Here is a 26,735-nt window from a genome sequence, read left to right as displayed (position 1 = left end):
CGATAAGAGACATTACTGCGCAGCCGTATTCATCAGCCTGGCCAGGCTTTCGCACTCTGTCAATCACCACATTCTTATTGGCAGCCTCATCAGCTTGGTTTCTCAAATCATTGCCTCGCTGGTTTACCAACTACTTTCTGATAGAGTTCAATGTGTCAAATAGGAGGGCCTGTTGTCCGGACCTCTGGCAGTCTCTATGGGGTGCCAAGGTTCAATCCTCGGGCCGACTCTCTTCTCTGTATACATCAATGATGTTGCTCTTGCTGCTGGTGATTCTCTGATACACCTCTACGCAGACGACACCATTCGGTATACCTGGCCCCTCTTTGGACACTGTCCTAACTAACCTCCAGACAATGCTCAATGCCATAACAATCTCCTTCCGTGGCCTCCAACTGCTCTAACCGCAAGTAAAACTAAATGCATGCTATTCAATCGATCACTGCCCGCACCTGCTCGCCCGTCCTACTCTGGACGGCTCTGACTTAGAATACGTGGACAACTACAAATACCTAGGTGTCTGGTTAGACTGTAAACTCTCCTTCCAGACTCACATTAAGCATCTCCAATCCAAAATTAAATCTAGAATCGGCTTCCTATATCGCAACAAAGCATCCTTCACTCATGCTGTCAAACATACCCTCGTAAAACTGACCATCCTACCGATCCTCGACTTCGGTGATGTCATCTATAAAATAGCCTCCAACACTCTACTCAACAAACTGGATGCAGTCTATCACAGTGGCATCCGTTTTGTCACCAAAGCCCCATACACTACCCACCATTGCGACCTGTACGCTCTCGTTGGTTGGCCCTCGCTTCATACTCGTCGCCAAACCAACTGGCTATAGGTTATCTACAAGTCTCTGCTAGGTAAAGCCCCGCCTTATCTCAGCTTACTGGTCACCATGGCAGCACCCACTCGTAGCACGCGCTCCAGCAGGTATATTTCACTAGTCACCCCCAAAGCCAATTCCTCCTTTGGTCGTCTTTCCTTCCAGTTCTCTGCTGCCAATGACTGGAATGAACTGCAAAAATCTCTGAAGCTGGAAACACTTATCTCCCTCACTAGCTTTAAGCACCAGCTGTCAGAGCAGCTCACAGATTACTGCACCTGTACATAGCCCATCTATAATTTAGCCCAAACAACTACCCCTTCCCCTACTGTATTTYTTTATTTTGCTCCTTTGCACCCCATTATTTCTATTTCTACTTTGCACATTCTTCCACTGCATATCTACCATTCCAGTGTTTTACTGGCTATATTGTATTTACCTCGCCACCATGGCCTTTTTTTGCCTTTACCTCCCTTATCTCACCTCATTTGCTCACATTGTATATAGACTTATTTTTTCTACTGTATTATTGACTGTATGTTTTGTTTATTCCATGTGTAACTCTGTGTCGTTGTATGTGTCAAATTGCTATGCTTTGTCGTGGCCAGGTCGCAGTTGCAAATGAGAACTTGTTCTCAACTAGCCTACCTGGTTAAATAAAGGTGAAATAAAATAAAAACTACCATACCCTATTCAAAGGCACTTAAATAGTTTGTCTTGCCCATTCACCCTCTGAATGGCACACATACACAATCCATGTCTCAATTGTCTCAAGGCTTAAAAATACTTATTTAACCTGTCTCCTCCCCTTCATCTACACTGATTGAAGGAGATTTAACAAGTGACATCAATAAGGAATCTTAGCTCTCACCTGGATTCACCTGGTCAGTCTGTCATGGTAAGAGCAGGTGCCCTTAATGTTTTGCATACTCTGTGTATATGTCAAGCATAACGAATGACTCTTTCTCGTGGATGTATGTCTTCATTGTCTCTCTCTTCTCTCTTTTATGTCAAAACCAGCCTGACAAGAACAAGCACATCCTGGCGCTACAGTTCAGTTGGAAGAATGGAATGAAACCCAAAGGCAGCATCTTCGTTGGCGTCAGTCCTGAATTTGAGTTTGCTCTTTATACCCTGTGTTTCCTGGTCTCACCCAATGAGCCTGTCAGTGTTCTTCGGTATCTATGAGGTGGACGTCGTCTGTCACCACTATAACAAGAAGCATATCGGCACAACCTACCCTGTTCTTGTGAAGTACCAAAAGGAAGAAAAAAAACTAAAAACACTAATCAAATACACTCTCATCCAAGTGTCACGAGTATTGTTTTTATATTTTTCATTTAAATAAAGATGCAATAAATCTGTATAAGTGTTCTGTTGCTTTATTCATTATTGCTGCACTATCACACAAAAGCTGAATATTGAATGTGAAAGACACTATCAAGAAGAACTGTCAGCACAGGATGCAATCTTCAGAGGTAACCTCTGTATCATTTCACTATTCAAGTTCCTGAATAGTGAAATACACTAAATTCTAAGCCAAAATGTACAATAACTGGAATATGGATGGCTATTATTTAACTGTCAGTGGTAGATGCCAGTGTCACAGACAGAAGTGTTAGTTACAAATACAGTGGCGGTCGGTGCCATTTACGATGAGGGAAGCCGATTATTGTTCTTATGAGCATGGCCTTATTTCTATTACATCATGTTGGATGACTGTCATTCATATTCCATTCACCCAGCTCAATGTAACATCGATGATAGTCAAATTGTCCCTATACCCACCATTAGCTTGCTACCACCTAGCCTATGAATGAAAGTTTACAATGTAGGTGCACAGGTCGAGAGAAAGATTTGAGGTGACAGACAGTGACACATTCAATACAACCTTGCACACTCTTGCCTGCATCTAGCTGATCTAGGGTGTAATCATTAGTCCAAAAGTTGCAAACAAGAGTTTCTATTGGGCAAATTCAGGTATGTTTATCCCCGTGTCGTCCCATTTGCTTTCGTTTAAGAAACACTTTTCAACAGTATTGGCGTAATGAATACACCCCTGATCACATGCAAACAGTTAACTTTCATAGCCACACAAACAGCTCATTATATTCCTTCTCACATCTACGTGCTCTCTTCCTCACCTTTTCCCTCCGTTTGTGGAATTCAATGCACAACACATCAGCTGTCTGTGACCAGGTGAAAAACCCTTTCCAAGCCAAACCATACCATAACCGCTACACACGGTCTACATCATTGTCACCATTAGCTAAAGTAACGTCATAGTCAACATAGCTAATAGAATTAACGCGTTAGTAAACCAGCTACAATCATGCAGTACAGTGTACAGTCAGTAAGCAGTTACACTAATGAGCCCCGGTGGCAATACATTTGTAAAACCAAAAGCTTACCTTGACTTGGAGGAGTTCCAGTGTTGGATAGTCATAGCCAGCTAGCTAACATAGCATCCCTCTGTTTGAGCCGGGTGTTTGAGTAGGCTAACTAGCTGGCTGCATTCACTAGCTAAATGGATTTTTTTRCTTCTCTCTCTCTCTCTCTGCTCCTTCATTTTTTAAGAAATTGTCTGTTGTCTTTRTCTATCTTTGAGTCAACTACTCACCACATTTWWTGCAGTGCTAGCTAGCTGTAACTTATGCTTTCAGTACTAGATTAATTCTCTGATCCTTTGACTGGGTGGACAACGTCAGTTCATGCTGCAAGAGCTCTGATAGGTTGGAGGATGTCTTCCGGAAGTTGTCATAATTACTGTATAAGTCTATGGAAGGGGGTGAGAACCATGAGCCTCCTAGGTTTTGTTTTGAAGTCAATGTACCCAGAGGAGGATATAAGCTACACCATGGTGTTACCCTATAGAGTGCTGCTGAGGCTACTGTAGACCTTCATTGCCAAACAGTGTGTTTTAATAAATTATTTGGTGACGTGAATATATTTTGTATAGTTTTATCTAAAAAAGATAACTTTAAATGTTTCACTATTTTTATTTTTATGAAATTCCCTGAGGATGGTCCTCCCCTTCCTCCTCTGAGGAGCCTCCACTGTACAAATATATTTGCCAGTGTGTTGGGGCAGTAGAGTAAAGAGCGAGACCAGGCTGCTGAAAGAACAAATGCTACCATGTTTTGGAGTCTTGACGTCACAAGCTCGCAAGAGAGGGACAGTGTGGCCTTGTATTTTTTTTATTTTTTATTACTAGGCAAGTTAGTTAAGAACAAATTCTTATTTTCAATGATGGGGAAGATACAAGAAGCTGTGGGAGTTGTGAAAGATTGGTATCTAACATGGGGTTTAGGATGTCTGTGGCCAAGTCCTGCTTTATGGTGTATTCTAGGAGAAAAGTTAAATATGTTAGGCTGTAAATATACAGTCAGGATATAGGTAGGGTGTCTGAGTTTAAGTATTTAGGTATGTGGTTTGATGAAAGGCTTACGTGGAAGAGACATGTTGAGCATATTTAAATTAAGTGCATGAAGGTGCTGAACCTSATGAGGGCAGTGGCAGGATAGGGGGTTGTATAGACAAACATTGTTGTATATGTACCAGGCATTGATCAGGTCATCTTTGTGTGTTATGGGTGCTTTGTATATGGATCAGCAGCCAAAACGGTACTACAGCGCCTGGATAGGATACAGTCAAGGGCCCTGAGATTATGTGTGGGTGCCTTCAAAATGATACCTGTTGAGGCATTGCAGGTGGATAGTGGGTAACTGCCACTGAGGATAAGATGGGACAAACTTGCATTAGCGTACTGGGCGAGGTTGAAAGGGAGTTAAGGACATCATGCAGTCACGGCAACTYGGGAATGCTGAGAGCGAGGAGTGGGTAAGCAGAAGGTGTACGGGTGGACAATCAGGCTGAAGGTGGTAGAATATGGACTGGGGGAGAGAGAGATAGGGCCYTAAATTGCATTGGGGAAGGTTCCTCTGTGGTTGTTTCCGAAACCAAGTGTAGATGTGGACATGATTGAAGGCAGGAGAGAATGGGGTGAGGACGTGAGACGGTGTGTGGAAAGATAATCGGTTTTATTTGTTTTTAAGGACATATACAGATGGTTCAAAGGCTACAGTCAGTGGTAGGCTTGGGTCAGGGGTGTATATCCCCGATTTCAATATTAGAGTATGTAAGCAGGTTAACTGATTATGTGTCAGTGTATGCGGCCAAGTTGATGCCAATAGGTTTGAGATGGGTGGAGGAGGTGAAACCACTCAGAGTCTGTTAATGGGATTGGAGAGGATAGGAGTGGTGGTAAGCGTGTACTGGGTTCCTGTCCATGTGGGTGTGGAGGGTAATGAGAAGGCCGATTTGGTGACTAATGCTGCGTTTAGACGAGGGACGCTAAAAACGTCATACCTGTCAGCATAGTGGGATGAGAAATCAAGAAAGAGAGTGACAGCAAAAGAAAGCAATCGCGACGGTATGTGTTGCTATGGTGATTTCAGTAAACAATCCGTGCAAATCAACATCTGAAAGAAAACAACTCGACAGCAGACCAGACGGCAAAAGTTGAAATATTTGAACTTCGGCGGCAAGTCCTGTCTAGTGGCAGCTGACAGCATTCACCGCCAGCTTCAATGGCATTTACCGTTGTGCTCTCATTGAAAACAATGACACCCGGTTTGCTGCTTATCATCTACCTCGTACCATGTAAACGCAGCATAAGCACAGATAGAACAATGAGACAGATATTTCACCGGATGTATAAATGTGAGCATCCGGTTGGCGTTTCCACTCACTACCAAACATGTGGGCCGGCAGTGGGAGAAGATGGAACGAGGTGGATATTGGCTGACATTCTGCTAATTCAAATAAAATTTGCGTTGTTTAATAGGCGTTCCCCAACGGAAATTTGCAAATGAATGCGCTAATAGGATCTCGCTAGCTCCTGCTTGGCTCTGCCAACCCCATTGCTTGTGTTGCCCACTATGGCTCATTTGTTCCCGTTTGAAACGACAGGTTGAGGTGTATCTTGGTTTAGATATAACAATCTTTGGCATAAGTGTGCTGTGAGGAGAGGGTGTAGATTTTCAGGTCCCGCTGGACCGCAGGGAAGTCAAATCCTTGAACCGGGCAGTAGTAAGGGGAGACAKTTTTATCGTGCGCACCAGTCAGTAAAGGAAGAGGTGGGGAGTATGGGATGTAGGAGAGAGGAAGTTGTGTGGAGTAGACTACAGTTTGGGAACACAGGTTTGAATGCAACATTGTGGATTATAAGGAGACATGAAACAGGTCTGTGTAATGAGTGTTTAGTGGAGGAAACGGTGGTGCATGTTGTCTTATTTTGCACGCTTTGTACAAAATAATAAAATGCAGTACTACGGGATATTTCTTAACGTAGCTCTTTATTAGCTAGCTATAACTTGCATGTTCACGTATCTCCAACCATGATCAACTGCCCATGACCTAACCATCTGGGTGGTCTTAACCAATCATAGCACAGTATGATACGGCGGTAAAATGCATCCAATTATAATTCAGTATGTTTACACATGAATATTACACGTGTTGATATTTTGTGAACTGTAGGAAGTAGATATGGAGAGATTATGTGAAAGGGTTGGAGTTTGGGTGGTGTAATGGGGGGAGGGAAGTGGTGTCTAGGGCTCTGTTTCACTTTCTAATAGGAACAGGATTAATGAAGATAAGGTAATGTAGGTAGGCCGTGATTGGCCTTACACTCCAGTACAGTAGGTGGCGGTGTATGCACCTCAAAAGTTGGATGCGATCTGCCAGCCCAACCCCAAAGAAGAAGAACAAGACGAAGAAGAAGAAACAACGAGGGGAGGGACCTGAGCAGAGACAGTGTCCGGAGGAAAGAGTTTACATTACGGTTATAGCTATAATTTCTGTATTGAATAACGTTACATTGGCGATGATCTAATTGATTTATTGTTTAAATACAAGGATTTGCCTCTGTTCATATCAGGATGTCTGAGCCAAGCGCTAGATATCAGCAGGTGAGTAAAAGGTTTGTCGTGTCTTTGAGTTAACGTTGGTAAGCATTCGCTAACAGCTAGCAAACGTTAGTTAGAGGTTTGCAAGAAACACTGGTGATGGGTTGGCTCTAGCTAGGCCTCGTTGTTTTGAATGACACCATGATTGCAACGTCAGTTAACAAATTCATATTAAAACGTCCTGATGATTTGTAGCTACATTAACATGTTAGTCATTGTTCTGTTGGTTAGCAATGCATTTTTGCTAACTTGGTCAACTTTCGTAATGGTAATGTTTTGATAGTGTAACTAACGTTAGCTAATAATGCTAACTAACAAGCTACACTACATTTTATTTGATATTTTTTACATTTACTCCCGTTTCTCCCCAATTTCGTGATATCCAATTGGTAGTAGTTACAGTCTAGTCCCATCGCTGCAACTCCCGTACGGAGAGCCTTGCGTCCTTGAAGCCGCACTGCTTCTTGACACACTGCTCGCATAACCCGGAAGCCAGCTACACCTATGTGTCGGAGGAAACACCATACAACAGTCGYCCGAAGTCAGCGTGCATGCGCCCAGCCCACCACAAGGAGTGGCTAGAGCGTGATGGGACAAGGACATCCTGGCCGGCCCAACCCGGACGACACTGGGCCGATTGTGCGCCGCCTCATGGGTCTCCCGGTCACAGCTGGCTTCAACACAGCCTAGGTTTGAACCCAGGTCTGTAGCGACGCCTTTAGCACTGCGAGGCAGTGCCTTAGGCCGCTGCCCCGCTCAACATGACCAAAAGTATGTGGACAACTGCTCATCGAACATCTCATTCTAAAGTCATGGGCATTAATATGGAGTTGGTCCCACCTTTGTTGCTATAACAGCTTCCACTCTTCTGGGAAGGCTTTCCACTATATGTTGGAACATTACTGCAGGCCTTGATGTTAGGTGATTAGGCCTGGTTCGCAGTCGGTGCTCCAATTCATCCCAAAGGTGTAAGATGGGGTTGAGGTCAGGGCTCTGTGCAGGCCAGTCAAGTTCTTCCACACTGATCTCGACAAACCATTTCTCTATGGACCTTGCTTTGTGCACAGGTGCATTGTCATGCTGAAACAGGAAAGGGCTGTCCCAAAACTTGCCATAAAGTTGGAAGCACAGAATTGTCTAGAATGTAATTGTATGCTGTAGCGTTACGATTTTCCTTCACTGGAACTAAGGGGCCTAGCCCAAACCATGATACACAGTTATACCATGATACCATTATTCCTCCTCCACCAAACTGTACATTTGGCATTATGCATTAGGGCAGGTAGCGTTCTCCTGGCATACGCCAAACTCAGATTTGTCAGTCTGACTGCCAGATGTTGAAGTGTGATTCATCACTCCAGAGAACACAKCTGCTGGACCCTTTATGGAGAACAACATAGGACATTGGGTTGAGTCTTGCGATGCTAACAGATCGGCAACGGCCCTTCTGAATCGTGCCCAGATCATTGCCACTACTGTGGGATATATCCTCCAGTCTGAAGGAAGAGGACCTCCTCTGGAGAGAGTGCCTGCTGCCTGATTCTGATGTGTGCAACCACCGGTTGTGTTCTCTGTCCCGTATCCGTACATGTTGTCCTCTCAGTACTGGGAGGAAGTGCCAGAGTGCAAAGTGAACCACGTTGAGCTCCAGCACATCGATGTGAGCCTTTGTTCATGGTGCTGACCATACACCATGGACCCATGACTGAATTCCAGACTGCTCCCCATCCCTTTTGGAAGGCATCTGGTCAGTCACCCGGTTGTGAAATGCAGTTAGAAGAACTCCGCTGGGAATTTGAAGTGTTGGGTGCAACCATTGTATTTCTCTCCTCCAGCAATTCATTGAAATGGGCAGCTTTTTGTGTTTTTCAAAGATACCACTCTTTCTGGAGAGAGTGTTGCTCGCATGATTTGAGTGTCCGATGTCAAGCCCAGGAAGTGCACACACTGAGTGGGTACCAGAGAACTATTTTCCAAGTTCATTGTTAGTCCCAACTCAGAGGTGATGTGGGACCATGGATGTGTGTGCCAAGGCTTTGTGATCCTGCACATATTAGCCAATCGTCTAAGTAGTTCAGGACCCTGACTCCTGCTTGGCGATGGGGGGCTAGCGCTTCACTTATGCACTTGGTGAAAGGCTGAAGGGTAGAACTGAAGGGCTGAAGCAGTGCTGTCATGTGTCCTGCGTAGGATGCAATCAGATGCCCTGCATTGTTTGTTAGGCAGCTCTTTGTCTGAAAAGAGAGCGAAGCAGGCAGGACAAGTGAAGCAAATGATTTATCCACATGGGGGAAATGGCCAAAACCAAGTGCCTTGGAGCACGCCAAATCGGGATGATGTCTGTCTTTTAAAAAACTGAATTGATCAAACTTGGATGTGGATGCCATGGCAGTAGGTGCATGTTCCACGTTGAAGTTCCTGCTTGCCCTCTCAAATATTTCAGACAAATMTATTTTCTGGTCGACCGTCACTGCCAGACCGGCAGGCTTAGATGATACTAGAGCTGTGGTACATGACAGCATCATCATCATTAGTGTTCATAGTCTGTCATAAGAGTAGGAGGCTCTTTTGGACAGTACGTCAGTGTCATCCATTCAGCAAKCACGCTCTCTTCAGATGTAGGGGTTTGGTACCGMCAGGGGAAGCCTGGCCAGGATGTGCTTAAGGGCAGACCTTAGACCGCTGCTTCCGAGTGGCGCAGCGGTGTAAGGCACTGCATCTCAGTGCAAGAGGCGTCACTAKAGTCSCTGGTTCGGATCCAGGCTGTATCACATCCGGGCGTGATTGGGAGTCCCTTAGGGCAGCGCACAATTGGCCCAGCTTCGTCCGGGTTTGACCTGGGGTAGGCTGTCGTTGTAAATAAGCAGTTGTTCTTAACTGACTTCCCTAGTTAAATAAAGGTTGAATTTAATCTCATTGCACATCTGTTTGTCAATTTGTTCCCTGGCAAGGATGAGCTATGGTGTTTATTGAGCGGTGGATCACGAGGGTGTGAGACCCATCATTAGACCTGGAGTGTTTGATTGGTGTGGTAGACTCATGATGCAAAGTGCGCAAGTCGAGATTTCAATGATCTTGGTTTGAATTTCTGACAGAGTGCATGAGCTGTCCGCTTGAGCATGTTCAGCTCCCAAGCAAAGAAGTGTGTGTGCTCATCTGAGGCTGGGAGTTGTTTTTCACACTGTTGACATGGGTGGAATGACATCCTGTGTACAGCACTGAATCAGTGTGGAAAGAACAGATTTCACATAAGAGAAGTGTGTTCCAAGAAAAAGGTAACAAAGTAGCTTTTAGTCTCTGTATGCTTCGATTGCCTCGGCAGTGGCTTTAGATGCTTAGAAAGTAATACTACGTTGGCTCCGGCCTGTCGTGCTTCGGAGTCGAGACTCCCGCCTAAATATGTATCAAGGTCCTGACTCAACTCCCGCCTATATGAAGCCATCTGACTGGCACAGTTAAGAGTGGACTGTCAGTCTCAGTGTTGGTGGACTTGGTTAAGTGAGGACTAGTAGCCTACAGCACCGCTGAGCAGTGTGGTCACAGCAGAACTCCAAGTGAGGGAATGGTAATGCTAGATCAACGGGCTAGTGTGCGGGGACTGGCCCAACATGGCGGGTCAACAACCACCAACAACAACGGGTACAACAAACCACCTAGCTACGGTACCTGTGTGTGGCTAATTTAGCTAGCTACGAGCTAACTTTTGAGGTAGCTTCGAGTATATCCCGATAACTAGCTAGCTAGCGAACACACAAGGATGGAAATGCCTGACAAAAAGCAATACAAGTTAGCTAGAATGGGCCAGCACAATAACGACAGAGGGGGACTAGATTAGATAAAAATCAACAATTCCTAAAAGTGGGAGGTGATGACTTGTGCTTGTGAACCCATTTAGTTCTGTGTTGTAGCTTGTGAGATAGTATTTGACTGTATGTGTGCTATGTTGGAGGGTATGTCTGGATGTCCATGCTCAATGTTTTTATGCTGTACAATGTTTTATTTGTATTTTTTGTGTGGGGAAAAATAAATCCAACTTTAATAACAAAACAAACAAACATAAATCAACTACTCAGGGCTTGAAATTTAGGGCGTCCTAAAATGTTTAAACACCATTCTCAAACACGTACCTGATGCGAGCAGTTTTTATAATGCGACAGAGATGAATATACAGACTAATGGTAGAAACTTAGAGAATATCTGAAGATGCAACAATAGGATTCTGCGTTACTGACTTTGGACATTAGAAGAATGCTTTCAATGGCATATCAGGAAGTCTGCTTTTTTTCTATGGTCGGATTTTGGATGTAGTCTATTAAGAGCAAGATAAGATATGCCATGTAAAACGTCCAGGTTTCAAACAGTGCTATGGCTGGCTAGGCATCGCATATGTAATTATTTAGATTATGAAAATGTATAATATTAGAATATCATTCCAATGTTGGGCAAWTAAGCCTATTAGAATGCACATTTGACTCTCCCAGCTCGTCTGCGGGCCCGCCAGCCCGGAGCGGATATTTCGCGTGCAGGGAGTTGCTGTGCCATTTGCATTGTCTGTATGGCTAGCTACTATGGTATTCTAGAGAATATGGTTGTATCTCCTGAACCGAATGCACAAAGCATTTCTGCCTCGCGCTGCAACACTGCCTGGCTGGGGACTGTGTGCACACTTGAAGAGCTGAGTGACAGATTCATTTTTAGAATTGCTGCGCCCATGCATACAGTCTACAGAAGTGAGACTTTGTGCTTGTGTTCCTTGGCTATTTATATTGTTTTGTTCACAAGCTAGGTTGTTTTTCAATGTTTAGTTTTAACTGCTAGGGAAGAGAAGCACCCCGGATACTAGTCAGAGGCACAAACATGACTGGAGTCACATTACTACGGTAACCTCCAGCCCTTAAAGGGGCAGGTGAACATTTGTCTCATCTGATATTTTGATATAAAAGACTCATGTCACAAAAGAAATTAAACAATATACCACATGATGCTCAATTWTTTTTTTTTTWACAAATTAAGGTTATGAAATATACACCAATTATTTTCAAAGCCCTGCAAATGACCTAGTCCTAGCCCCATGTTGGCATATCAAAATAAAATAAATTGTATTTTAATTTTGGGAATGATCAAGTTCTGTTTGGGGCAGTTGAAATTGCACTCCGGGATGGTGACGAAAACAGTTAGTCGCGCCATACCTCTTTTTTATAGCGATTGTCACCTGGGTACTGTAAGTGCGTGGCGTGACTAAACTTCTTTGATATTATGCTTTTTAAATCATATCGCATGAAGGGGAAGGAGGTCCCATAGATCGTTCAGTGACCTGTTATGAAAATGAAAGAAATAACAACCAAAATAGCTAACTGTCTGCTTGCCATTTCGTTAAAGTAGGTGGTCATGTGAGTTCCTGTCAAAGCGTGAAGCTGAAACCTAGTGTGACCACTTCTTCTTTATATTCTACGAGAGGGAACGAAACAGCAAACGTCGACAGTGCACAGCCTCGTCTCTTCTGATTACAGAACATCGGCCTTCATTTTCTGTTGATTTTCTGTTAATTCTACATGGTGAATCGCGACAGTTTGTCACCCAGCAGGTGATCTACTGAGAACGGCCGGCGTTCGTTATTTTGTGTTCTGTCCAGAAGTCTGCTATAATATGTACCTGCCTGACCTTTTAGCTTAGAGCCTGAATAAAACAAGAGCACTATCTCCAGGGCTTGAACTGATCTCTTCACTAGGTCATGTTGATGTTCTCTGTCAGCTAGGCGTAACCAGTTTATTGACTCTTCCCCTATTCAGCTGCCCAATGAAGAGGAGCCAGAGGAGGTTCTCCAGGTGGCAGCTGAAGCCCCACCCCCTTACAGCAGCATTGCAGCAGATAATGCAGGTAATAGTTCAATGCATACACAAATACTCACATCACAGTGGAGTGTTATGGTTTGYCCTGGGGGTCAATGTCTTTACCGTTGCCCCGAGAGGCATTGGATATTTACAGTCTAGAACTAAACTAGGACAAGTCAAGTATCTTTTTTATGACAGAGGAGATTTCCCTGCTAGCCTAGCATTAGGTTTACTTATGGTGTTACAGCATTTAGCCTAACAAAAGGGGATATATGGTACTCAAGTGTAACACAGCAGCTTATTTCACTTATTTACCTCCCGTAGCTTATTTTGACTACAAAGAGGACAGGGGGTTCCCCAAGCCACCGTCATACAGCGTGGCCACAACTCTCCCTTCCTATGACGAGGCAGAGAGAACCAAGGCTGAAGTCCATGTTCCCTTGGTTGCTGAAAGGGTGAGTCTTCCAGCACTACAAACTCCACGTAACCATCCCTTGTGGTTTTGCTGGACTATTTTGTGTTCATCCAGGTTCTGTGTTGTTCCTCAGTGTTGTGGGTGTGGCAGAAAGGAATTCAGTCCCTGTCTATTGACGGMCAGAATACTTCCTGAGTACATTTTCTACATTCTTTTTTTGARGGCGTGGCTGATCTTCCAAGTAACCAAACTTGCATCAGTTTTGTGTACAATTTACATTGAACTGGATGCAGGCTAGTTTCTGAAAGTGACTCCATGAACCCCATTGCATATAATATAAAAGTACGCCTGTTTAACCATGGGTGTGTGTAGGTATACAGTGCCTTCGGAAAGTATTCAGACTTTTTCCACATTTTGATACGTTACAGCCTTATTCTAAAATGGATTATGAAAAATATATATCCTCATCAATCTAAACATAATACCCCATAATGACAATGCAACAACAGGTTTTTAGAAATGTTTGCAAATGTATTAAAAATAAAAACACATCTTWTTTACATAAGTATTCAGACCCTTTGCTATGAGACTCGAAATTGAGGTCAGGTGCATCCTGTTTCCATTGCTCAGATGTTTCAACAACTTGATCAACAACAAATTTACCTGTGGTAAATTCAATTGATTGGACATGATTTGGAAAGGCACACACCTGTCTATATAAGGTCCCACAGTTGACAGTGCATGTCAGAGCAAAAACCAAGCCATGAGGTTGAAGGAACTCTCTGTAGAGCTCCGGGACAGGATTGTGTCGAGGCACAGATCTAGGGAAGGGTACCAAAACATTCCTGCAGCATTGAAAGTCCCCAAGAACACAGTGGCCTCCATCATTCTTAAATGGAAGAAGTTTGGAACCACCAAGACTCCTTGAGCTGGCCTCCCGGCCAAACTGAGCAATCGGGGGAGAAGGTCCATGGTCAGGGAGGTGACCTAGAACACAATGATRTCTCTGACAGATCTCTAGAGTTCCTCTGTGGAGATGGTTGTCCTGATGGAAGGTTCTCCCATCTCCAKAGCAATCTACCAATCCGGCCTTTATGTTAGATTGGCAAGACGGAAGCCACTCCTCAGTAAAAGCCACATGAGAGCCTCCTTGGAGCTTTGCCAAAAGCCACCTAAAGACTCTCAGACCATGAGAAACAWGATTCTCTGGTCTGATGAAACCAAGATTGAACTCTTTGGACTGAATGCCAAGTGTCTCYTGAAGGAAACCTGGCACCATCCCTACGGTGATGCATGGTGGTGGCCGCATCATGCTGTGGGGATGTTTTTCAGRGGCAGGGACTGGGAGACCAGTCAGGATTGAGGCAAAGACAAACAGAGCAAAGTACAGAGAGCTCCCTGACAAATCTGCTCAGGACCTCAGACTAGGGTGAAGATTCACCTTCCAACAGGACACCGGCCCTAAGCACACAGCCAAGACAACGCAGGAGTGGCTTCGGGACAAGTCTCTGAATGTTCTTGAGTGGTCCAGCCAGAGCCCGGACTTGAACCAGATCGAGCATCTCTGGAGAGACCTGAATATAGCTGTGCAGCAACGCTCCCCATCCAACCTGACAGAGCTTCAGAGGATCTGCAGAGAAGAAGTGGAGAAACTCCCCAATTACAGATTTGCCAAGATTGTATTGTCATATCCAAGAAGACTGTGCTGTAATTGCTGCCAAATATGCTTCAACAGAGTACTGAGTAAAGGGTCTGAATACTTATGTCAATGTGAGCTTTTTAAGGTTAGTATTTTTWATAAATTAGCAAAAATGTCAAACWGTTTTTGCTTTGTTATTTTGGGGTATTGTGTGTAGATGTAATCCATTTTAGATTAAGGCTGTAATGTGTGAAAAGTCAAGGGGTCTGAATAATTTCCGAAGGCACTSTATACTGTACTCGGTATAGGTCGAGTCTGTTTTGAAACGGTGGGTCACGCATTGTGGGCAGGCACGCCCTAATAATCACTGTCGGACACGCCCTGAGAGCGATGGCTCGTCTATGCCCTCTAGTGGGAAATGTTTTTGCCTTACCACCTTACGTGTCGTCCATCTAAATGACTGGTCTGTTTTTTTCCCCCCCACACACTGCGTGCTATGTGTACAGCATGGAACGGCTGGAGACTTTTGATGTACTAACTGTACAGTAATGCTGTGGAATAGAATAGTACCGTGAGAAAAGGATGTGGCAGCCATTTGCAGAGACCCATCTGTCGGCCTGTAGTGCTGTATTTCCTGATAGGACATTAAATGTTGTTCTTTCAACTACATTGAATCCCGAYTGGTACAGCGGTCTAAGGCAGTGCTAGAGGCGTCACTACAGACCCTGGTTTAATCCTGGGCTGTAACACAACCGGCCGTGATCAGGAGTACCYTAGGGTGGCGCACAGTTGGCCCAGCGTTGTTAGGGTTTGGCCGGGGTAGGCCGTCGTTGTAAATAAGAATTTGTTCTTAATTGACTTGCCTAGTTTAAATAATAGGTAAATTAAAATGACAATTTGAATTGAAACATCTCCAGCTGAATAACTTGTACATCCACTACATTAGGGCGATGTAAAGAGAAGGACATGTGCGTAGAATAAATGTTTGCTGTCTTGGTTGATATAGTGCAATGAGGTTTCCATCATCAAAAATGACTTGACGATATTCTCCACCATTTCTTTATCTCTGCAGGATGATGACTTTGCAGCCAGGGARGACTTTGAGGATGCGGACCAGCTACAGATAGGCAACGATGGGATTTTCATGTTGACCTTTTTTAGTAAGTCACATCTTGAAGTTGAATCTTCTCCACCTTGGTGAAGACTGTGGTTAGTATAATACACCCAGCAAAATGACGAGGCGTGTTATGTATTTATTTGATGATAAAGTTATTGATGTGATCTAAGAATAGTATTTGTGTTAAGAAACAGCCCATCCTTGTCGACCATATGCACAGGTCTGTTTTAAAGCCCCTTCTCTCTCCTCTTCAGTGGCATTCCTCTTCAACTGGATCGGTTTCTTCCTGTCCTTCTGTCTGACCACCTCAGCAGCTGGCCGCTACGGAGCCATCTCTGGCTTTGGCCTGTCACTCATCAAGTGGATCCTCATCGTCCGGGTAACATATCACTAACATTTCAGTTTACCCATTCAACTATTGGGAGCATATTTACAGTAGCCTGACAACTCCCACTAAATGATTCCGCTGTTCTGTAGATTGCTACATTCTTTAGTCTGAGACTGCAATCATTTGAAGTCGTTTGTGGTGACGAGGGGCACGATTTGGATTGTCTCTAACTAATCCGAGCATCAAAGCCAATGACACATTTTCGAACCTCCGCTTTATCCACGTGACTATGGCCCAACCCATGGTGAAGGGTCAGGGAGGAACTCAGATCCAGACTCATTGCAGAGGAGAAACTAACGTCTGTGGGCGTGGCCAGGCAATATTTAGTGTGTGCCTATATCAATTTATTTATTTTACACAAGATATCACTACCAACACCCTCAGAGCTTTAGTTTCAAGTTTTATTGTCACATGCACAGGATACAGCGGGTGTAAAACAGTGCAGTGAAATGCTTAACTTGTGAGCTCTTTCCCAACAATCAAAGTTGGCATCTTGGTGTAGTGATCTGATGGCAAAGCACTTCAGTTTGGTGTAGGTTTCCCTCTTCCAGAGCCCAAGATCACGTCCATGTTTACTCTGACTGGTCCARTTATCTGTTAATGGTTGTTTTATCCCCAGTTCTCCACCTACTTCCCTGGGTACTTTGATGGGCAGTACTGGCTGTGGTGGGTGTTCCTGGTAATGGGTAGGTACAACCATTTCTCTGTAGTTTTCAATTGTAGTACTAGACAGGTAAATGCATTGGTGTAGAGGGGTCTTTTWATAAATTAGGGTACCAGTGAGGAATTCCTACACTGGAKAYCTTGTTACAGCTGTTCAGTCATTGATAATAATCTGCCAGTTTTAATTTTTTAAATTTACATTAATAAATAAATGGGGATCAGAGCTATTTTCAATAAAAATTCACGAGTTGATTTTAAAACCTATGTTGACAGATTTGTCAAKTTGTTACATAAAACATTACATAAACCGTGCGTTTATGGAAATGTAAGTTATGTCATATATTAAGCAATAATCAGTTAACTGAATGAGATTTTAACTGTCGGACAGTTTTATTTATATTTATTTTATTTTTTGTATAGAGATCTCAGAAATTCAGTGTAACTACGTAACATTTTGTGTCTCCTTATGTTACGGGGTGAAAACAGTTTTCATGGGCACATAATCATGTATGCATTACAAAATCAAATGCTTCTAACTGAAAGTCACCTTACTTTGATGCTTAAAAGCTAAATCGATACTGTCATTAACGTGGTTTTTCTATAATTATGCATAATACTTGTTGGATGCTCATTTGGTGTCCAGCTGATTAGTTACGTGGTGATACAGGAAGGAAWTTTCCAAATGACAGTCAAGCGATGAACAGCTGTTGTGGAAGCACATGCYATGCAACAACAGCCCAAGTGCTGGYAAAAAGGTGCTTGTGAGGAACGTCCAGAATATTTTGGTGTCTCATTCGTTATGCCGGAGAAGACAGTTGTGCCTGGATCCACGTTGGATCTAACATCCCTAGAGAATTGATGTTGCTCTGTTGTCTGCTTGATTTACAGCAGGGTCTCYTTAGATTAAACAGAAAAGCAGCAAGTTAATATTTTTATGCCTCGGATTGGACGCTGAGTCTACTGTGCACAGTAGGATAGACTAGTACGCAACACCCAAACTGTATTCCTATGAATTATTCTGGATATAATGAAAATGGGCTTATTCATGATATGATCTGGTAATGAAATAACAACATTTTGTTTTCKATGTTAGACCTGCAATTTTAAACCATACAAGGGGCTTGAAGTAGCCTATTTGGAGCTCAGAAATTCAAGTACTGTAATAAGCCTACCTTTTTTTTAAATGACATTTCCTCAATTTGGTGCATAAAAGTTTATAGGTTCTCCAGGTCCCTCGTACTTATTTGTTTTTGTGAGAGATGTGGCCACTTTCGTTTGTTTCCCGTCGATTGGAGGGTGTTGTGCTACTCTTGCAGTAAAACCATGTGGTTATTATGAGGACCACATCTGTTGGCATCCACTTGGTTTTCCATACAAATCCTTTCATTAAAAAATAAACATGGTTTTTGGTCACTCTCTCATTGTAAAAACTGCGTTAGTGAGTTTCAGATGGTGAGATTAATGCTACGGCTATTCATGGCTTTATGTGTGCCTGCGTTGGCCACACAGGCTACTATATTAGGCCCTATATGTACAATTATATCAATTATACAATTGTATAATGTTGAGGGCCTTAAATTACATTTAAGTGCTTGATAAAGTCTCTGAAAGTCCTTGAATGACTTGCCAATGTCTGTATGAACCCTGCTTAAAGGATGTATAATCCTAGACCTATGTTGGTGTATAGGTGGAGTTATGGGCCAATTTMCATATATTCACTTTATTCCTAAGTGCACATGGAACTGCATGAAAGTCCATTTTATTTGTTTCAAACCACATTGGCCCCATTTTTATTTATAGAAATAACCAGCGGTATCTATTAGGGTTGAATATTTTCTGGGTATTTTACAAATGTTCAATCCCGAGAATAAATCTGGGTAACCCAGTATTTCRCGCTAAAACCGGAAGTGTCATTCAAAAGCATTAAATAATCATTAAAGCATATAAATAGGTATATGCCTGGATTTGATTAATTCAAGCCTGTAGCTACCTGAGCAATACATGAAATACATTTTAATAAGCCCAAATTATTGTAGTGTTATCCAATACATATATGATGTAGSCRACTGCACAACAGAAAAGCCCATATATGTAGCTTATATGTTCTCTTGGGTAAATAATTGAAACTAGCTTCAGTAGGCCAATCTTTTTGAGTGTGAACTGTATGACATTATATGGACTGGAACACATCGTTCAAACCATGATAAAGCAGGGAGAGAACATGCGATTCTGGGTCTGCACATGCGGCCTACAAAGTTACAAGTATAGGCTAGCGAATTTGATTTTAATTTTGAAATATAGTAGGGCCTATTTGTATAATTGGTAGGCTGACACGCACTACCATTCAAAAGTGGGGTCACTTAAATGTCCTTGTTTTTTAAAGAAAAATAACATTGATCAGAAATAGTGTAGACATTGTTGATGTTCTGAATGACTATTGTAGCTGGAAACAACTGATTTTTAACGGAATATCTACATAGGCGTACCGAGGCCCATTATCAGCACCCGTCACTCCTGTGTTCCAATGGCACGTTGTGTTAGTTAATCCAAGTTTGTCATTTTAAAAGGCTAATTGGTCATTAGAAAACCCTTTTGCAATTATGTTAGCACAGCTGAAAACTGTTGTCCTGATTTAAAGAAGCAATAAAACTGTCCACCTTTTAGACTAGTTGTATCTGGAGCATCAGCATTTGTGGGTTCGATTACAGGCTCAAAATGGCCAGAAACAAAGRATTCTCCTGAAACTCGTCAGTCTATTGTTGTTCTGAGAAATGAAGGCTCTTCCATGCGAGAAACTTCCAAGAAACAAGATCTCGTACAACGCTGTGTACTACTCCCTTCACAGAACAGTGCCAACTGGTTTTAACCAGAATATAAAGTGGGAGGCCCCGGTGCACAACTGAGCAGGAGGACAAGTAAATGAGTGTCTACTTTGAGAAACAGATGCCTCACAAGTCCTCGACTGGCAGCTTCATTAAATAGTACCCACAAAACACCAGTCTCAACGTCAACCGTGAAGAGGCGACTCCGGGATGACAGCTTTGCACACTCTTGGCATTCTCTCACCTGGAATGAATTTCAATTAACATGTGTGCCTTGTTAAAAGTCTACAGCTCAGCATTTAACACCATAATACCTTACCAAACTAGTCATCAAGCTCAAGACAAAGGGTCTCGACGCTGCCCGGTGCTACTGGGTACTGGACTTCCTGACGGGCCGCCCCCAGGTGGTGAGGGTAGGTAACAACATCTCCACCCCGCTGATCCTCAACACTGGGGCCCCACAAGGGTGCGTTCTGATCCCTCTCCTGTACTCCCTGTTCACCCACGACTGAGTGGCCATGCACGCTTTCAATTCAATCATCAAGTTTGCAGACGACACTACAGTGGTAGGCTTGATTACCAACAACGATGAGACGGCCTACAGGGAGGATGTGAGGGACCTCGGAGTGTGGTGTCAGGAAAATAACCTCACACTCAACGTCAACAAAACAAAGGAGATGATTGTGGACTTCAGGAAACAGCAGAGGTAGCACCCCCCTATCCACATTGACGGGACAGTAGTGGAGAGGGTAGTAAGTTTTAAGTTCCTCGGCGTACACATCACGGACAAACTGAATTGGTCCACCCACACAGACAGCGTGGTGAAGAAGGCGCAGCAGCGCCTCTTCAACCTCAGGAGACTGAAGAAATTAGTCTTGTCACCAAAAGCACTCCCAAACTTTTACAGATGCACAATCGAGAGCATCCTGTCGGGCTGTATCACCTGTATCAACTGCTCCGCCCACAACCGTAAGGCTCTCCAGAGGGTAGTGAGGTCTGCACAACGCATCACCGGGGGCAAACTACCTGCCCTCCAGGACACCTACACCACCCGATGTCCCAGGAAGGCCATAAAGATCATCAAGGACAACAACCACCCGAGCCACTGCCTGTTCACCCCGCTATCATCCAGAAGGCGAGGTCAGTACAGGTGCATCAAAGCAGGGACCGAGAGACTGAAAAACAGCTTATATCTCAAGGCCATCAGACTGTTAAACAGCCACCACTAACATTGAGTGGCTGCTGCCAACATACTGACTCAACTCCAGCCACTTTAATAATGGAAAAATGTATGCAACATTTCTTTTCACTAGCCACTTTAAACAATGCCACATAATGTTTACATACCCTACCATACTCATCTCATATGTATATACTGTACTCTACCATCTACTGCACCTTGCCTAMGCCGTTCTGTACCATCACTCATTCATATATTTTTATGTACATATTCTTCATCCCTTTACACTTGTGTGTATAAGGTAGTTGTGAAATTGTTAGGTTAGATTACTCGTTGGTTATTACTGCATTGTCGGAACTAGAAGCACAAGCATTTTGCTACACTCGCATTATCTGCTAACCATGTGTATGTGACAAATAAAATTTGATTTGAAGAGTTAATTTGTGGAATTTCTTTCCTTAACTTATTACAAAAAATATTTATAATCATGCAATCGTAAGTGAAATATACCAAAACACAGCTTAGCTTGTTGTTAATCCACCTATCGTGTCAGATTTTGAAAATATACTTTACAGCGAAAGAAATGCAAGCTTTTGTGAGTGTAGCAATCAATGCTACAACAGCATAGCCCCAAATTAGCATGGTCACGAAAGTCAGAAAAGCAATAAAATGAATCGCTTACCTTTGATAATCTTCAGATGTTTCCACTCACGAGACTCCCAGTTACACAACAAATGTTCTTTTTGTTCGATAAARATTACTTTTATCACAAAAAAACGCCATTTGGGTTGCGCGTTATGCTGAGAACTACAGCCTTGTTCCGTTCYACAAATTCCAAAAAGTATCCGTAATGGTTGTAGAAACATGTCAAATGTTTTTTATAATCAAACCTCAGGTTGTTTTTAACGAACATAATCGATAATATTTCAACCGGACCATAACCTATTCTTTAAGAGAGAAAAGGAAAATGGGGAGCGCCTCTCTCGCGCGCAGGAACTATTCAGAGGACACCTGACCTCTTTTGAAACATCTCGCTCATTTTTTAAAATAAAAGCCCGAAACTGTCTAAAGCCTGGTCACAGCCTGAGGAAGCCATTGGAAAAGGAATCTGGTTGATACCCCTTTAAATGGAGGATAGACGGTCCAGGAAACACAGATTTTTWAAAATATTTTCTCAGGTTTTTGTCTGCAGAATACGTTTTGTTATACTCACAGACAATATTTTTACAGTTTTGGAAACTTTGGAGTGTTTTCTATCCTAATCTGTAAATTATATGCATATTCTATGATCTGGGCCAGAGAAAATGTCCGTTTACCTTGGGAACGATATTTTAAGAAAATAAAAAAAGTCTGACCCCTAGCGTCAAGAGGTTAATGGATTTGAGCCAATCAGCTGTTGTGACAAGGTAGGGGTGGTGTACAGAAGATGGCCCTATTTGGTAAAAGACCAAGTCCATATTAAGGCAAGATCAGCTCAAATAAGCAAAGTGAAATGACAGTCCATTACTTTAGCTTCTTGCGGATTAGTGGGACGCTAGCGTCCGGTGAAATTAGAGCGCCAAATTAAAATTAAATGACTATAAATATTAAACTTTCATGAAATCACAAGTGCAATACATCAAAATAAAGCTTAACTTGTTGTTAATCCAGCCGCTGTGTCAGATTTCAAAAAGGCTTTACGGCGAAAGCAAACCATGCGATTATCTGAGGACAGCGCCCAGCACACAAATGCATAAATCATTTTCAACCAGGGAGGTGCGACACGAATGTCAGAAATAGCGATATAATATATGCCTTACCTTTGAAGATCTTCTTCTGTTGGCACTCCAAAAGGTCCCAGTTACATTACAAATGGTCCTTTTTGTTTGATAAATTCCTTCTTTATATCCATAACTCAGTTTAGCTGGTGCACTTCAGTCAATAATCCACTCGGTTTCCCTCCTTCAAAATGCATACAAAATGAATCCCAAATGTTACCAATAAACTTATCCAAACAAGTCAATCAACGTTTAGAATCAAACCTTAGGTACCCTAATACGCAAATAAATGATACAATTTAAGACGGAGAATCATTATTGTCTTTACCGGAGAAAAATACCAAAGAACGCACTCTCATTCAAGCTTGGAAACACTACAGCCAAAATGGGAGCCATCTAGAAAAACTACAATTTCTGGCTCATTTTTCCTAAAACAAGCCTGAAACTCTTTCTAAAGACTGACATCCTAGGAAGCCCTAGGAACTGCAATTGGGCACGATTTCGCCCTATTATAAGTGCCAGCCATTGAAATCAGTGGTAGGATGATTTTTTTTTCTTTTTTGGGATGGTTTGTCCTCGGGGTTTCGCCTGCCATTTCAGTTCTGTTATACTCGCAGACATTATTTTAAGAGTTTTAGAAACTTTAGTGTTTTGTATCCAAATCTACCAATTATATGCATATCCTAGCTTCTGGGCCTGAGTAGAATGCAGTTTACTTTAGGTACACTTTTCATCCGGATGTCAAAATACCGCCCCCTATCCCAAAGAAGTTAAGACATGAAGGTCAGTCATTCCGAAATATGTCATGAACTTTGAAAGTTTCTTCAAGTGCAGTTGCAAAAACCATCAAGCGCTATGATGAAACTGGCTCTCATGAGGACTGCCACAGGAAATGAAGACCCAGAGTTACCTCTGCTGCAGAGGATCAGTTCATTAGAGTTACCAGCCTCAGATAATGGCAGCCCAAATAAATACTTCAGAGTTCAAGTAACAGACACATCTCAACATCAACTGTTTAGAGGAGACTGTGTTTCAGGCCTTCATGGTCAAATTGCTGCAAATAAACCACTACTAAAAGACACCAATAATAAGAGACTTGCTTGGGCCAAGAAACACAATCAATGGACATTAGACTGGTGGAAATCTGTCGTTTTGGTCTGATTTGTCCAAATTTGAGATTTTTGTTTCCAACTGCCGTGTCTTTGAGACAGAGCAGGTGAATGGGTGATCTCCGCATGTGTGGTTCCCACCATGAAGCATGGAGGTGGTGGTGTGGGGGTGCATTGCTGTTGACACTTGTGATTTATTTAGAATTCAATGCACACTTAACCAGCATGGCTACCACAGCATTCTGCAGAGATACGCCATCCCATCTGGTTTGCACTTAGTCCCACTATCATTTGATTTTCAACAGGACAATGACCCAACACACCTCCCGAGTGGCGCAGCAATCTATGGCACTGCATCTCAGTGCTTGAGGCGTGACTAGAGACACAGCCTGGATTCGAACCAGGGTTTCACAACTGGCCGTGATTGGGAGTCCCATAGGGCGGAGCACAATTGGCCCAGCGTCGTCCGGGTTTGGCTGGTGTAGGCCGTCATTGTAAATAAGAATTTGTTTTTAACTGACTTGCCTAGTTAAATAAAGTTTTTTTGACAAAGAATGAGAGTGATGGAGTGCTACATCAGATGACCTGGCCTCCACAATCACCTGACTTCAACGCAATTTAAATGGTTTGGGATGAGTTGGACAGCKMAGTGAAGGAAATGCAGCCAACAAGTGCTCAGCATATGTGGAAACTCCAAGACTGTTGGAAAAGCATTCCAGGTGAAGCTGGTTGAGATAATGCCAAGTGTGCAATTCTCTCAAGGCAAGGAGTGGCTACTTTGAAGAATGTGTATATATTTATCTTAATATTTCCCCTAATGTTATTAGCCTAGTAGGCTCTTTCTCTCCTATTGTTTAATTTCTTCCTCGCTTTCAACAGTTAAATTAAATATGTTTTGTCCTTTGTCATTCTAATGACATCCTTGATTATTATAGGACTACATTTACATTTACATTTAAGTCATTTAGCAGACGCTCTTATCCAGAGCGACTTACAAATTGGTGCATTCACCTTATGATATCCAGTGGAACAACCACTTTACAATAGTGCATCTAACTCTTTTAAGGGGGGGGGGGGGTTAGAAGGATTACTTTATCCTATCCTAGGTATTCCTTACTAGAATCGGATGCAGAAGGATGCAGAAGGATTTCACTTCTCTTGACGAAGATAATTGAATAGTTATGGGTCTGAATAAATAACTGCTATAGCCTACTGCCATCGTGCGTTTGCTCTTTCAAACTACCCGTGATTTCTATTGGTTGCTGTATTTAACTTTCAGCATACGAACTTGCTTACCTCTTTGAATAGTKTATTGGTATAAAAAATGTCCAGCAAGCTATTCTAGTCTAGCTTTTCCTGCATGGGACTCCAAGAGCTAAGGAGTGTTTTTTTAATGAGGCTAGTGGAGCACAGGTGCTTGTGTATTGCACAAGAGACAGAGGCTATAAGTTAGAAGCGTATTATTCATAAGCCATCATTAATGACAAAAATAAGGCTAATACTGCATTAAATGTATTACCTGAAAGAGGTAGGCCAGAACATATAGGGCTATATATCACTCTAGAACTGGATTATATATTTTGGATGCAATGAGAGAGCGAGAGAGATTTAAAGCAATGATATTTGAGTCATAGGCTGTTTTTAAAACTCTGCAGCTGCAATAAATAACAAGAATCTTTACATTAAAAAAAGTAAGGTGGAGATGGGTAAATTAGACGCACATTCAATCTTTATTATAGACTATGCTGCTGCAAATGTAGGCCTATCTGTCACAAGAAAAACAGTTACCATGATGAGATAAGATCTGCATGCATTTGTGAACTGCGCTCCAATCTGAGATGGGTCTGTGCCCATCCTGAGTGTTGATGATTCATCATGCAGAGGCTGTGGAGAAGACAGATTTAGACATCTCATATAATTTAACAGTTCCAGTTCACGCCATGCTGTTCATATAAATAATTTATTATAATTTACCGMTTTTTTTTGCAGTTATTTTTCCCGGGAAAAAATAGTCGTTTTGGGAGGTAAATCTCGGTAACCGTGTTCCTGCCATTCAACTCTTATCTATTGAATGGACAGTATGCATGAAGATTTAACACTCACACTAACAAGAATGCCTTGTTTGATGCTGGGAGTTGAGTTGCTGCCCCAAAAAACATTGTAGAAAAATGACTCCTGTGTTCTCTGTCTTCCAGGATTCCTGCTCTTCCTCAGAGGATTCATCAACTACGCCAAGATACGCAAAATGGCTGACTCGTTTTCTACTCTCCCGCGAACCAGAGTCCTTTTCATCTACTGAAAGTGGAAATCTGACTTCTATAGAGAAGTTTGCTCTGGCTTCTAAACTCCARCCCGGGAGGCTGAGAAATGTTTTGCTGCCGTTGAATCGGACGATACACTTTCGGTCTCTTGATGTAAACTGGTGGATGTTGACAATTCTGTAACTATTCAATCATTAGTGGTTTGTCAAGTGCTATTTGCAATCAAGTCTGTGATGTATAAATAATGCCTTACATATTATTATCAGTTTGTAGCAATGGTTATGTACTGTGCCCCTTTTAGCCAATAGGGGGCAGTCTTGTCTTTTTCTGTCCTCTTTCAAAGTGTTTGATATGGAGACTACTCAGCTGTATGCTGAACCTGTGACAGTACCATTGAGTTTTGTCTGTGGATCGGAGCATTGAGTCAAATTTATCAAAAGCAGTGCTTTTTTCTTGATGTGTATATGATAATGAAATTAAAGTCTGTCTTAAGATGTTACCTTCAATGTGTAGAAAACTGAATGATTTTGTATTCAAGCGTCATTTTCAGTCAATACAGTGATCGAGGTAGGCGTTGGAACCTTGTTGCTAGGGTTTGTCAGTGCATTTCAGACATTTAAGGAGTATCCGAGGAATTGATTTCACCTTTTTATTTAAGCAGGGAGTCCCCTTGAGACTAAGCTCTTCTTTCTTTTAAGGGAGGCCTGCACGACGACTAAAAATAGATTGAACTGTTCAGGTTTATGTA

General features: G+C 42.6%; 1 protein-coding gene across 2 annotated transcripts; it reads left to right on the top strand.

The window, feature by feature from the left end:
- Positions 1–5,923: 5,923 nt before the first annotated feature.
- Positions 5,924–26,486, top strand: LOC111950540 (NEDD4 family-interacting protein 1-like). Of its 2 annotated transcripts, none has more exons than XM_023968178.2 (7): positions 5,924–6,080; positions 12,595–12,682; positions 12,961–13,091; positions 15,763–15,850; positions 16,062–16,186; positions 16,815–16,881; positions 25,922–26,486. In XM_023968178.2, exons 1-7 carry the CDS (start codon positions 6,072–6,074, stop codon positions 26,023–26,025), a joined length of 612 nt encoding a protein of 203 aa, XP_023823946.1. In that variant the 5' UTR covers positions 5,924–6,071; the 3' UTR covers positions 26,026–26,486. The 2 variants fall into 2 exon arrangements, with proteins under 2 accessions (XP_023823946.1, XP_023823945.1); XM_023968177.2 differs by lacking the exon at positions 5,924–6,080 and adding an exon at positions 6,621–6,808.
- Positions 26,487–26,735: the final 249 nt, after the last annotated feature.

This window comes from Salvelinus sp. IW2-2015, linkage group LG23 (assembly GCF_002910315.2).
Source record: "Salvelinus sp. IW2-2015 linkage group LG23, ASM291031v2, whole genome shotgun sequence".
Taxonomy (NCBI): Eukaryota; Metazoa; Chordata; class Actinopteri; order Salmoniformes; family Salmonidae; genus Salvelinus; species Salvelinus sp. IW2-2015.
Note: the sequence above shows the minus strand (reverse complement) of the source record. Positions and strands in the feature narration are given on the sequence as shown.